The 13,019-nt window shown below is 44.7% G+C and overlaps 1 protein-coding gene across 1 annotated transcript in view; it reads right to left on the minus strand.

Annotated features, from left to right (window-relative positions):
- The window catches only part of CHPT1 (choline phosphotransferase 1), a 35,415-nt gene extending 24,203 nt beyond the window's left edge, over window positions 1–11,212 (minus strand). Inside the window, exon 1 of the mRNA XM_061206296.1 lies at window positions 10,720–11,212. Coding sequence (XP_061062279.1) covers window positions 10,720–10,992 — 273 coding nt within the window. The 5' untranslated portion in view covers window positions 10,993–11,212. The remainder of the gene's footprint in view (window positions 1–10,719) is intronic.
- Between the last annotated feature and the right edge of the window lie 1,807 nt (window positions 11,213–13,019).

Here is a 13,019-nt window from a genome sequence, read left to right on the forward strand (position 1 = left end):
CACGGGCTCTAGGCGCCCAGGCTTCAGTAGTTGTGGCTTGCGGGCTCTAGAGTGCAGCCTCAGTAGTTGTGGCACACAGGCTTAGTTGCTCCACGGCATGTGGGATCTTCCTGGACCAGGGCTCGAACCTGTGTCCCCTGCATTGGCAGGCGGGTACTTAACCACTGCGCCACCAGGGAAGTCCCACTGAACACATTTCTGCTCACTGGACAAATTTTACTTACAGCTCAGACCTTAGAATACTGGATTTTGGGGAATACATTCTTAGGTTTTCTGTAAATGAAGATGCTAGACTAGGTAGTCTCTAAGGCCCCATCTTCAATATGGAACTAGAATCCTCTCAAGAGTAGGAGGTATGTTCTCTGTTTTTAAAATCTGCTGTTTATACCATGAGAGCTAAATAACTAGATGATTAAAATCAACTGATGATCAGGTTAATAGGTTACCTGGTAACCTATCAGGTAAAATGGTTTCCAAAAGGAAGAATACATGTCCTGGGTTTTTCTTGCAGAGTGGTTAGGAGTGTGGACTCTGCATTCCACCTGCACCTGATCCTTGAGTGAGCTGGATGAGCCACTTAACCTCTCAGCGCCTTAGTTTCCCTTTATGAAAAATGGGAATAATCACTGTTCCTATCTCACTGTGAGAATTAAATGAATTAGTACATGTCAAGGGCTTAGAAAAGTGCCTGGCATATGGGAAGAGCTCAGTATATTTTAGTTATTATTTCTGATACTATATAAGATAATTTTAGGTGATTCATAGATAAACTTTTCATTTTAATACTTATGTCTTTATTTAATGTACTTTGGAAAATATTAATTTAAAAATTATCTAGCATAGCTATCAAATCTATGATTGTAGATATTAAGGCTTCGAGTCTAAGTCTTTAAAAAGGAGGAGATTTAAAGTTGATGTAAAGAAAAACAGTAAGTAAAAAATAGCATAGGTAATACACAAAAGCAAAAATCTTCCTCAATTAAAATTTAGGAAATACTGAAACTATACAATGCCTATTTATATGAATTTTCATACTTAAAAAGTGTCTCTTTGCTTTAAATAGCTTTGGATATAAGTTGATACAGATGCAAAAGGTATTACATAATCAGTAACGACTGGGTCAGCTTGTAATAGGGAGATTTCAATTATCCAAACATCAATTGACTTCTCTCTCCATAAAAAATAGAAACTGCATTTATAAGAGGTAGGAAGAAAGAAAATCAGAAGACAGGTCAGGCATATGTGAAAAAATGTAACGCTGGTATGGCGTTAGAAGATGGACTTTGTACCCAGTTGAGTGATCCTAGTGATTTTTAAGCAAAACTCGGGGAATTTTAATAGGCTGCTAATCTGACATGGCTCTAACCTGTATTATGTGCCTGTGACACAGCTGAACCTGTGGCCAGGGGCACTTCCTTGTTTACAGAAGGAGGGTTCCCATTGGAACCGAGGCTGGGGAGGCTCCAGAGGCTTGGTGGTCACGAAGGGTGGGGTCACTCTCAGTCCTGCCCAGCAGGAACACCCTAGCCGCTTACTGCTTCACCCCGAGCTTTGGCTTCAGCTCCGGTGCAGGCCAGCATTTGAGAGGAGCACACCCATCTTCAGGAAATGAGGCGGGTTACAAGCTGGTGGAGGAAACCAGGCAGGGCAGGAACACCAGGCAACCAGCACATCAGGGCCGGAGGGGCTTTCTCAGGACATTAGAAGTCTTTACTTTGAAAGGCATTCTTCTTTATTTGTAAATTTCCTGTGAATAGTTGTATTCTTTTTAAAAACCTCTTTTAGTACTTACTAGAATTCTTGTTGAAAATGCCAGCCTCTCACTGGGCCAAGGGAAACAGGCAGGGAGAGGAGAATGAAGAGACTCCCCTGGGCAGATCTATCATCATCAACTGTGCTGGGTGCTTTCACATCTGTTCTGCTCTTTAACTTCACAGAAACCAAGTGGTCGGACCCTCGCCCAGGTCAAAGCCACCAGGAGTGGGATTTAAAGCTCCTTCTATACACCACAATGCCATGTTTTATCCACACTTGAACCAGAATTCTAAAGGAGAAACGGCTTGTTTCTTGGGAATCAAGTATAGGAAAGCCACAGGAATCAAAGGGACGACCCCCAAAGCAAAGCTACTTCTACATTACCTGCAGAAGCTCCTTCTAGACAGGGCTGGATTTAGGGTGAGGCAAGCAAGCCACCGTGGCTGCAGAATTTAAGGCGGCATTTACTACTCTCAGGGTCGTGCACATGCCTGCTTGCCTCACTCTACTCTGTGCCCTGCTTCTAGAACGTTCACCTCCTGCAAGTTATTTTGCTTTAGTAAGAGAGGCCACTCTCTTACAAGAGTCCTGCCTTAATAAGCGATGCTTGTCAAGTTATTGAACTGGTTAAAAAAAAATAGAAGGAGATAGGTGATTTTCAAAAAAGAGGAAATATTCTAGATTTCAAAGAAACCAAACCTATAAAAGAATTTGACTAGGTTATTGCCTTTTCTTATTATTCCCCCAACAAATAACTCTTTACTTTGTAGTCCAAAATCCAATCAAATCTGAATTATTTAGACAGGGAATAAACCATTTCTTAAGGTCATTCTGATTTCCACAGATACACTTGCTTTTCGATTCAACTTTCTATCATCATGAAGGAAAGAAATTATTCAATGCCCTTTGACCCACCCTAGGCTGGGCACCTATCTGCTACAAACACTCTCTTAACAGACACTGACATGGATTTATATGCATAGATCAAGAGGGCAGAGCAACAATTAGAGAAAGAACAAAAAAACCCAAAGTTAACAGAAGGAAAGAAATCAAAAAGATCAGAGCAGAAATAAATGAAAAAGAAATGAAGGAAACAATAGCAAAGATCAATAAAACTAAAAGCTGGTTCTTTGAGAAGGTAAACAAAATTGATAAACAATTAGCCAGACTCATCAAGAAAAAAAGGGAGAAGACTCAAATCAACAGAATTAGAAATGAAAAAGAAGTAACAACTGACACTGCAGAAATACAAAGGATCATGAGAGATGACTACAAGCAACTATATGCCAATAAAATAGACAACCTGGAAGAAATGGAAAAATTCTTAGAAAAGCACAACATTCCGAGAATGAACCAAGAAGAAATAGAAAATATGAACAGACCAATCACAAGCACTGAAATTGAAACTGTGATTAAAAATCTTCCAACAAACAAAAGTCCAGGACCAGATGGCTTCACAGGCAAATTCTATCAAACATTTAGAGAAGAGCTAACACCTATCCTTCTCAAACTCTTCCAAAATATAGCAGAGGGAGAAACACTCCCAAACTCATTCTACGAGGCCACCATCACCCTGATACCAAAACCAGACAAAGATGTCACAAAAAAAGAAAACTACAGGCCAATATCACTGATGAACATAGATGCAAAAACCCTCAACAAAATACTATCAAACAGAATCCAACAGCACATTAAAAGGATCATACACCATGATCAAGTGGAGTTTATCCCAGGAATGCAAGGATTCTTCAATACACGCAAATCAATCAATGTGATACACCATATTAACCAACTGAAGGATAAAAACCAGATAATAATCTCAATAGATGCAGAAAAAGCTTTAGACAAAATTCAACACCCATTTATGACAAAAATTCTCCAGAAAGTAGGCATAGAGGGAACTTACCTCAACATAATAAAGGCCATATATGACAAACCCACAGCCAACATCGTTCTCAATGGTGAAAAACTGAAACCATTTCCAATAAGATCAGGAACAAGAAAAGGTTGCCCAGTCTCACCACTATTATTCAACATAGTTTTGGAAGTTTTAGCCACAGCAATCAGAGAAGAAAAAGAAATAAAAGGAATCCAAATTGGAAAAGAAGAAGTAAAGCTGTCACTGTTTGCAGATGACATGAGACTACACATAGAGAATCCTAAAGATGCTACCAGAAAACTACTAGAGCTAATCAATGAATTTGGTAAAGTAGCAGGATACAAAATTAATGCACAGAAATCTCTTGCATTCCTATAAACTAATGATGAAAAAGCTGAAAGAGAAATTAAGGAAACACTCCCATTTACCATTGCAACAAAAAGAATAAAATACCTAGGAATAAACCTACCTAGGGAAACAAAAGACCTGTATGCAGAAAACTATAAGACACTGATGAAAGAAATTAAAGATGATAGCAACAGATGGAGAGATATACCATGTTCTTGGATCGGAAGAATCAACATTGTGAAAATGACTATACTACCCAAAGTAATCTACAGAGTCAATTCAACTACCACTGGCATTTTTCACAGAACTAGAACAAAAAATTTCGCAATTTGTATGGAAACACAAAAGACCCCAAATAGCCAAAGCAATCTTGAGAAAGAAAAATGGAGTTGGAGGAATCAGGCTCCCTGACTTCAGACTATACTACAAAGCTACAGTAATCAGACAGTATGGTACTGGCACAAAAACAGAAATATAGATCAATGGAACAGGATAGAAAGCCCAGAGATAAACCCACACACAGATGGTCACCCTTTCTTTGATAAAGGAGGCAAGAATATACAACGGAGAAAGGACAGCCTCTTCAATAAGTGGTACTGGGAAAACTGGACAGCTACATGTAAAAGAATGAAATTAGAACACTCCCTAACACCATACACAAAAATAAACTCAAAATGGATTAAAATGGATTAAAGACCTAAATGTAAGACCAGATACTATAAAACTCTTAGAGGAAAACATAAGCAGAACACTCTATGACATAAATCACAGCAAGATCCTTTTTGACCCACCTCCTAGAGAAATGGAAAGAAAAACAAAAATAAACAAATGGGACCTAATGAAACTTAAAAGCTTTTGCACAGCAAAGGAAACCATAAACAAGACCAAAAGACAACCCTCAGAATGGGAGAAAATATTTGCAAACGAAGCAACTGACAAAGGATTAATCTCCAAAACATACAAGCAGCTCATGCAGCTCAACAGCAAAAAAAACAAACAACCCAATCCAAAAATGGGCAGAAGGCCTAAACAGACATTTCTCCAAGGAAGATATACAGATTGCCAACAAACACATGAAAGGATGCTCAACATCACTAATCATTAGAGAGATGCAAATCAAAACTACAGTGAGGTATCACCTCAACACCAGTCAGAATGGCCATTATCAAAAAATCTGCAAACAATAAATGCTGGAGAGGGTGTGGAGAAAAGTGAACCCTCTTGCACTGTTGGTGGGAATGTAAATTGATACAGCCACTATGGAGAACAGTATGGACATTCCTTAAAAAACTAAAAACAGAACTACCATATGACCCAGCAATCCCACTACTGGGCATGTACCCTGAGAAAACCATAATTCAAAAAGTGTCACGTGGGGCTTCCCTGGTGGCGCGGTGGTTGAGAGTCTGCCTGCCGATGCAGGGGACACGGGTTCGAGCCCTGGTCTGGGAGGATCCCACGTGCTGCGTAGCGACTGGGCCCGTGAGCCACAACTGCTGAGCCTGTGCGTCTGGAGCCTGTGCTCTGCAACAAGAGGGGCCACGATAGCGAGAGGCCCGCGCACCGCGATGAAGAGTGGCCCCCACTTGCCGCAACTAGAGGAAGCCCTCGCACAGAGGCGAAGACCCAACACAGCCATAAATAAATAAATAAATAAATAAAAATTAAAAAAAAAAAAAAAAAAAAAAGTGTCACGTACCACAGTGTTCACTGCAGCTCTGTTTACAATAGCCAGGACATGGAAGCAAGCTAAGTGTCCATCAACAGATGAATGGATAAAGAAGATGTGGCACATATATACAATGGAATATTATTCAGCCATAAAAAGAAACGAAATTGAGTTATTTGTAGTGAGGTGGATGGACCTAGAATCTGTTGTACAGAGTGAAGTAAGTCAGAAAGAGAAAAACAAATACCGTATGCTAACACATACATATGGAATCTAAAAAAAAAAATCTTTCTGAAGATCCTAGGGGCAGGACAGGAATAAAGATGCAGAATGGACTTAAGGACACAGGGAGGGGTAAGGGTAAGCTGGGATGAAGTGAGAGAGTGGCATGGACATATATACACTACCAAATGTAAAACAGATAGCTAGTGGGAAGCAGCCGCATAGCACAGGAAGATCAGCTCAGTGCTTTGTGACCACCTAGAGGGGTGGGATAGGGAGGGTGGGAGGGAGACGCAAGAGGGAGGGAATATGGGGATATAAGTATATGTACAGCTGATTCACTTTGTTATACAGCAGAAACTAACACAACAATGTAAAGCAATTATACTCTAATAAAGATGTTAAAAAAAAAAAAGAGGGCAGAGCAAAAATATTTACTCAGATAAGCTGAAAAGGGAATGAAGCCACAGTTTATTCCAGTCAGAAACAAGCATATGAGTGTTTTGTGGTAGAGAATGCTACTAAGCTGAAGCCGGAAGAACCAGATTCGAATCACCAAGTTTTCTCATCTACAAATGTAGGAATTGTATTAAAGAGGCTCTCAGGTCCTTCAAGCAGTCAGAATCTGTGATTCTATTTTAGGATTAAGGAGCCAAGGAACGGGGGCCAAGGACTATATACAGAGCAGCATTCAGACAGAATTGCTTCATCAAGGTGAGGGTGATGCAATTCAGTTTTTGTTTTCTGTTTGCCCCAACTCTTGCTTACTCATGTTAAAATTCCCCGGGCCAAACTGATTAAGTATTTAATCTAAGACCAGCTAAAACTGAATAACGGTGGAAAAACATCATCTCCCAAGATTACAATTTCTTATTTCATGCATGCAGGCAATAATTTAGCAAATATTTACCAAGCACCTGCTTTACGCAAGGCACTATGCTGTGGAGAATGTGCAAATGGGCAATTGCTGTCTGAACTTAAAATATGGTAGACTGTCTTGCTCAGTAAGGACATACATAACCAAACATCACATCACACACAACCAAAACAAAATGGAGACGTTCCACAAGAGAGCTACAAAGACCTGTGGTGGAAGTATAGCTTTCTGGCTTGGAATCCTGGTATCAGCTTAAAGAGGTTAATTTATTTCCCTTCCGTTTCCTCATCTATGATATGGGGATAATAATAATACCTTTTCGGAAAGTTGTTGAGAGGATTAAATGAGATAATAGACAAAAGCAGCTTAAATTAATGCCTAGTACATAAGTAAAACCCGGTAAATGTTAGTAATCATTGTCATTATTATGGGAGTTTATAGGATTAAGTGGTTGGTTTGACTCCAGAGAAGAAAAAAAAATTTCCTAAGGATGTAGCATTAGGACTGGACACTGAGAGATGAAGTTGGACAGGAGAAAGGAAGAGGAAGGAGAAAAGAGAGGGACAAGAAGGAGAGAAATCTTTGCCATAAGTAGTAGTTCAGGGCTTCCCTGGTGGCGCAGTGGTTAAGAATCCGCCTGCCATGGGCTTCCTTGATGGCGCAGTGGTTAAGAATCCGCCTGCCAATGCAGGGGACACGGGTTCGAGCCCTGGTCCGGGAAGATCCCACGTGCCACGGAGCAACGAAGCCCGTGCGCCACAACTACTGAGCCTGCGCTCTAGAGCCCGCGAGCCACAACTACTGAGCCCACGTGCCACAACTACTGAAGCCCGCGCGCCTAGAGCCCGTGCTCCGCAACAAGAGAAGCCACTGCAATGAGATCCCCGCTCACCGCAAAGGAGAATAGCCCCCGCTCGCCGCAACTAGAGAAAGCCCGCGCCCAGCAACGAAGACCCAACACAGCCAAAAATAAATAAATAAAATAAAATAAAAAAAAAAAAAAAAAGAATCCGCCTGCCAATGCAGGGGACACGGGTTCGAGCCCTGGTCGGGGAAGATCCCACATGCTGCGGAGCAACTAAGCCTGAGCACCACAACTACTGAGCCTGCGCTCTAGAGCCCGCGAGCCACAACTACTGAAGCCCGAGCGCCTAGAGCCTGTGCTCTGCAACAAGAGAAGCCACCACAATGAGAAGCCTGCGCATCGCAACGAAGAGTAGCCCCGGCTTACCACAACTAGAGAAAGCCCGCACGCAGCAAGGAAGACCCAACACAGCCAAAAAAAAAAAAAAAAAAAAAAGTAGTTAAATTTGGCTGGAGCGGAAAGTTCCTTAAGGAAATGGTGATGTGAAATACAGTTCAGAACACCACTGTAGAAGTTTAATATAAATCATTTAACTTTTTTTCTATTAATTTCCCTTCATCCCCAGTCATGTCCTAGAAATATCAATACAGTTAAAAAATAGATCAAATATTATTATTAATATAGATATGTAGTCAGCATTACATCCTCAATGGGTAGATAAACCCAAGCATCAGAGTCCAAAAACCACATGGGTTTTCCCTGACCCTTTCTGGAAGCAATTTGTCAAGTATGAAAAAGCACTAAGAATTCTTAAGTCTAAGAATCAGAAAACAAGTTTCAAGCCAAGTTAAAGTCACTTAACCCTCCAGGCCTCAATTTCCTCTTAATAAAAATGTATGCTACTATTACTTCAGGATGGATGGATAGAAGAAATACTAAAATGGTGTGATGACCATTCTAGGAAGGGAAAAAACTTGCCAGCCTCCCTGAGTTGATATAAGACACAAATTCAATAATGGATGTGAACGTATGTTACATACCTAATAAGCATTACATAGAACACAAGGTATTTTTCCTACACATCACACAGAAAGGCAAGAACTGCAGATGAGATGGTGGTGGTATGTGGTAAAAAGAATCCGGCTTTGTAGTCAGACCGACGTGGGTCTGAACCCTACCAGGTCCTGTCATTTACAAGCTCTGTGGCCTGAAAGCAAAATAGCCTGAACTGCTATGCTTCTTTTGTGCTATTGCTGGGATTTTATCAGACAGGCAATGTGAATCCTGTAATGGTGTTTCCCCTCACTGCTTCAGCCACTTGGAAGCAGTGCAGGATCTAATTACATTTCAGAAACTCTTCTCAGTTTCATTTTATTATTTCAACCCTTACTTCCCGTTTTTGGATCATTGCGGTATTTTTTTTTTTTGAAAAGTGCCTCAGATTCTTCCCACCTGCCACCTTTTTTTTTTTTTTTAAATGAGGCATAGCCTAAAAATTAATTTAATCATAATTTTACCTTTTCCATCAGCCCCCCACCCTCACCCCGACATCCCTAAACAGATTCTCTTGGACTTCTTGGTATGCCCTGCTTTTTGGAAGTGCTCAACATATGGTTCTTAAATTAATAATAACATTGAAAAGTTCACAATTTAACTGGCAAATATCAGAAATATCCAAATGCTGTTAGCCAAATCTAGGCCCAGTAAAAACTAAATTTTATTATAGGTTTTCAGGACATTTTTAATACCAGTAATATTTGTAACGCGCTGAACAAATTCTAATTTTCTGCATTTATCTGCATGTAATATATCATTTAGTCCTCACTGCATTCTTGTGAAATTGGTTTGGCAGGTATTATTTCTATTTTACACAGGGAAAGCAAGACCCACATGTCACTCCATGCTGTGGCAGAGCCACATTAGAACCAAGCCTTCACTTCTAACCCAGTGCACTTTTCATTCTGGCGCACTGCCTCTGGGGAATTCTGCAAACAGGCTGCAACTTACTTTTTTAAAAACAATATGTAAATGAATTAACAACGGAAACGTCTGCCGAAAAATCATATATAATAACATATCCATCAATCAGCAAGATATTCAATATGTTTAAAATGTAGGTTTCATCAAACACTTAAAAAATGGATCCATGTATGGAGGGCATGAAATATTTCCACTGTATTCCTGCTATCCAACCTCATCTCGAATTAGTTCTCCACAGTACCTATACTGAAATATGATTATAAACGGAGTTCTCTATTTGAGGGAAAAGAAAGCAATGTCACAAAACGTGCAATGTAATATTTATCCCATGTACTCTAAAAAGCTATATATGGGAGTAGCTCCCTCTGCCTCCTGACCCTTATCACACTCAGCCCAAGGGATGCTCCTGATTACCAAGTATAGAAAGCCCACATTATTTACTCGTCTTATTTTGGACATAGGTCAAATATTCATTGCTAATAAAATCCGATGGCTTTTACGATCCCTGGGTCGTGAGGATAAGGATTAACACCTTGCTAATACTTTTGTTTTCCACGAGAAAGTCAACGAAGCAACGAGGAAGGAACCTCTTAAAAGTAACTTATCTCTGATCAGTGCTACCAGTAATTACAGGATCACTAGCGCAACCTTTGAGAAACTGACGGCTGAGTATAAAAGTGTCCAAAGGGCATCTCGGGCTTGGCCAACACAACCACAATCCCCGGAGCCAGGCGGGACGGAGCTGGGGGTGTTCAGTGCCCAGTGCGCAAAGGAACCGCTTGGCGCGGGATGGGGTGGCGGCCAGGCAGGCAGGCGCCCCCCGCTCCCAGTGGCCGAGACCGCCCGTCCACCGCCCGTCCGCCGCCCGAAGGAGAGTGGGGGTGGACACGGGACTGGGCAGTGACCTTGACAGCCCCTCCGCCGTCCGGGGTAGGCTCGGGGTGGACATGGGACCGGGTAGCGGCGTGACAGCCTTCGGGCGGGCCGGGGAAGGCTCGGGGCGACTGCGGCGCGGGGGCAGAGGCGGGGTTCGCCCCTCCGCGGCCCCGAGAGGCTCGGCCGCGCGGGGGGCTCTCCGGGCGCCTCCAGAGGCGCACCCGGGGCGGGGCGAGCTCGGCTCGGGCCGGGGCCGCGGGGCTCCGGGGGAGAGCAGTTGGGGGGCCGCGGGCGGGCGGTGGCCCTACCTCCTCGGTGACCGTGGGGCAGTAAGAGATGAGCAGGAGCGTGGTGAGCAGGTTGATGGCGAGGCCCAGGAGGGTGATGGAGTTGGGGGCCATCCACAGCGGGATCCACTGGAGCAGCCAGGTCCAGTAGAGCTGCAGCGGCGGCTCAAGCAACGAGACGCCCGCGGAGCTGTAGCGGTGTTCCTCCAGCCGCCGCAGCTGCGCCGCTTTCAGCGGCTCGGCCAGCGCCTTCAGCCAGCGCGGCGCCGGCCTGGCCCCGGCGCCCGCCGCCATGGCCGCCTGCGGGCCCCGCCGTCTGCGAGCGAGCACAGCCCGCGCCGGGCGCCCGGGCGGGGACAGGTGGAGGGAGGGGCTCGCGGGCCCGGGCCTGCGCCGGCCCGGTGGGACTCGCCGGTCGGGCCCGCGGCCGAGGTCGAGGTCAGGCCGGGTCGCCCCTGGTCCCGGGGCTCGCGCCCCCAGAGCGGCCGGCCGCGGGGGGGCGGGGCCTCGGGGAGGGCTCCGGGAGAGAAGGGAGGAGGAGGGGGAAGGGGAGGAGGAGGGGGAAGGGGAGGGGGAGGGGGCCGCCTCCGCCACGCGAGGTGTCAGGGCAGGTGGGACAGGCCCGCACTGGCCACCGGGTCACCGCGGTGGCTCCGCCGATTGTCACTTTCTAATTGGCGCGCAAAGGGCCCAGACTTTCCCAAGAGCCTGATGCACCTGCCTCTAAGACCCGATTCTTCTCCCGGGACGGCTGGTGACGCTCCCCAGAGGGAAGTCTCGATGGCTGGACAGTTAGAAGCGGGTTGCTCTAACTCGTGCGGTGTGCACAGCTCAGATCTCCTAGTGTGCGAACGCCCTGGCCTTTAGCCACACTGCAGGACGCCGCAGCCTGCAGAGCCGGGGGGTGGGGAGCGGGGTATTGTGTGAGAACATGATTTTTGCACGTCTTGGGTCACCGGCATGAGATCCCCATCCGTCGGCCTGAAGAGAGGTCTTGCCTGATAAACACACGGGCACAGTTCTTCCTTCCAACCCCGAGGACTGGGGCCCTGGCTGTGTATTAGCTCTAGAGAACCCTCACTTGCAGGTTCAGGGATCAAGGTTCAGGGTTCAGATTCCAAGGTATTGGACCTACCACTCAGGACTTAGAAACACCGTCTAACAAGGGGACTGAATGGTTGAAAGCCAAATAAATGCCTATTTCTCAGAGCATCTGATACCAATAACAATGGATATTTTTACACACGCCCTTCCTCCCAAAGACAGGGATCCAGGTGGTATCTTCCACTGGCCCACGGAGCAAGCATGCTTGCCACACAATGGCAGTTCACCAGCCCCTTACCTCACAATGCACCCATTTAGACAGGGGATAGCCTGTCATAAACATGTCATTTTGCACAACCTTTGCCACTTGCCTTTTTCTTCACCTCCTGGTTCTTATCATTATGCACTTCTCTAAGGCATAGAACAAGCTCAGAAACTGCTTTCGTGATAGTTCGGTAGGGCAGCAGCTATGGTCAGGTGCAGTTTATCCCACAGATTCCACCACAACACCTTGGAGACGGGCCAACAAACTACTACCCAGCCCACCACCTGTTTCCATACAGCCCATAAGCTAAGCACAGCTTTTTAGACTTTTTTTTTTGGCTGCCATTGGGTCTTCCTTGCTGTGCGTGGGCTTTTCTCTAGTTGCAGCGAGCGGGGGCTAGTCTTCGTTGCAGTGCGCGGGCTTCTCACTGCTGTGGCTTCTCTTGCTGCGGAGCACGGGCTCTAGGTGCATGGGCTTCGGTAGTTGTGGCACGTGGGCTCAGGAGTTGTGACACGTGCGCTCTAGAGCGCAGTCTTGGTCGTTTTGGAGCCCAGGCTTAATTGCTACCCGGCATGTAGGATCTTCCCCGACCAGGAATCGACCGTGTGTCCCCTGCATTGCCAGGAGGATTTTTAACCACTGCACCACCAGGGAAGTCCCTAGACTTTTAAATGACTGAAAAAAAGAATTTTTTCTGTGATGCAAAATTACATGAAATTCATATTTCTGTGCCAAGAATAAAGCCATATTTATGCCTTACATATTGTTTATGACTGCTTTCATGCTCCAAGGGCAAAGTTCAGTGGTGTGACAGCATATGGCTCGCAAACCCTACAATATTGACTGTCTGGTGTTTTACCATAAAAAAGATTAGCAATCCCTTCCTTAGAGCAATATGAGGGTGTCTGCAGACCAAACCATGCACTGAATATACATCTCCTAATCTTTAATGTGAAAAATGATGCTGACAAGTGCAGGAAAGGAATCAGAACGACAGAGATCCACTTTTAAC

The sequence above is a fragment of the Eubalaena glacialis genome, chromosome 11 (genome assembly GCF_028564815.1).
Source record: "Eubalaena glacialis isolate mEubGla1 chromosome 11, mEubGla1.1.hap2.+ XY, whole genome shotgun sequence".
Taxonomy (NCBI): domain Eukaryota; kingdom Metazoa; phylum Chordata; class Mammalia; order Artiodactyla; family Balaenidae; genus Eubalaena; species Eubalaena glacialis.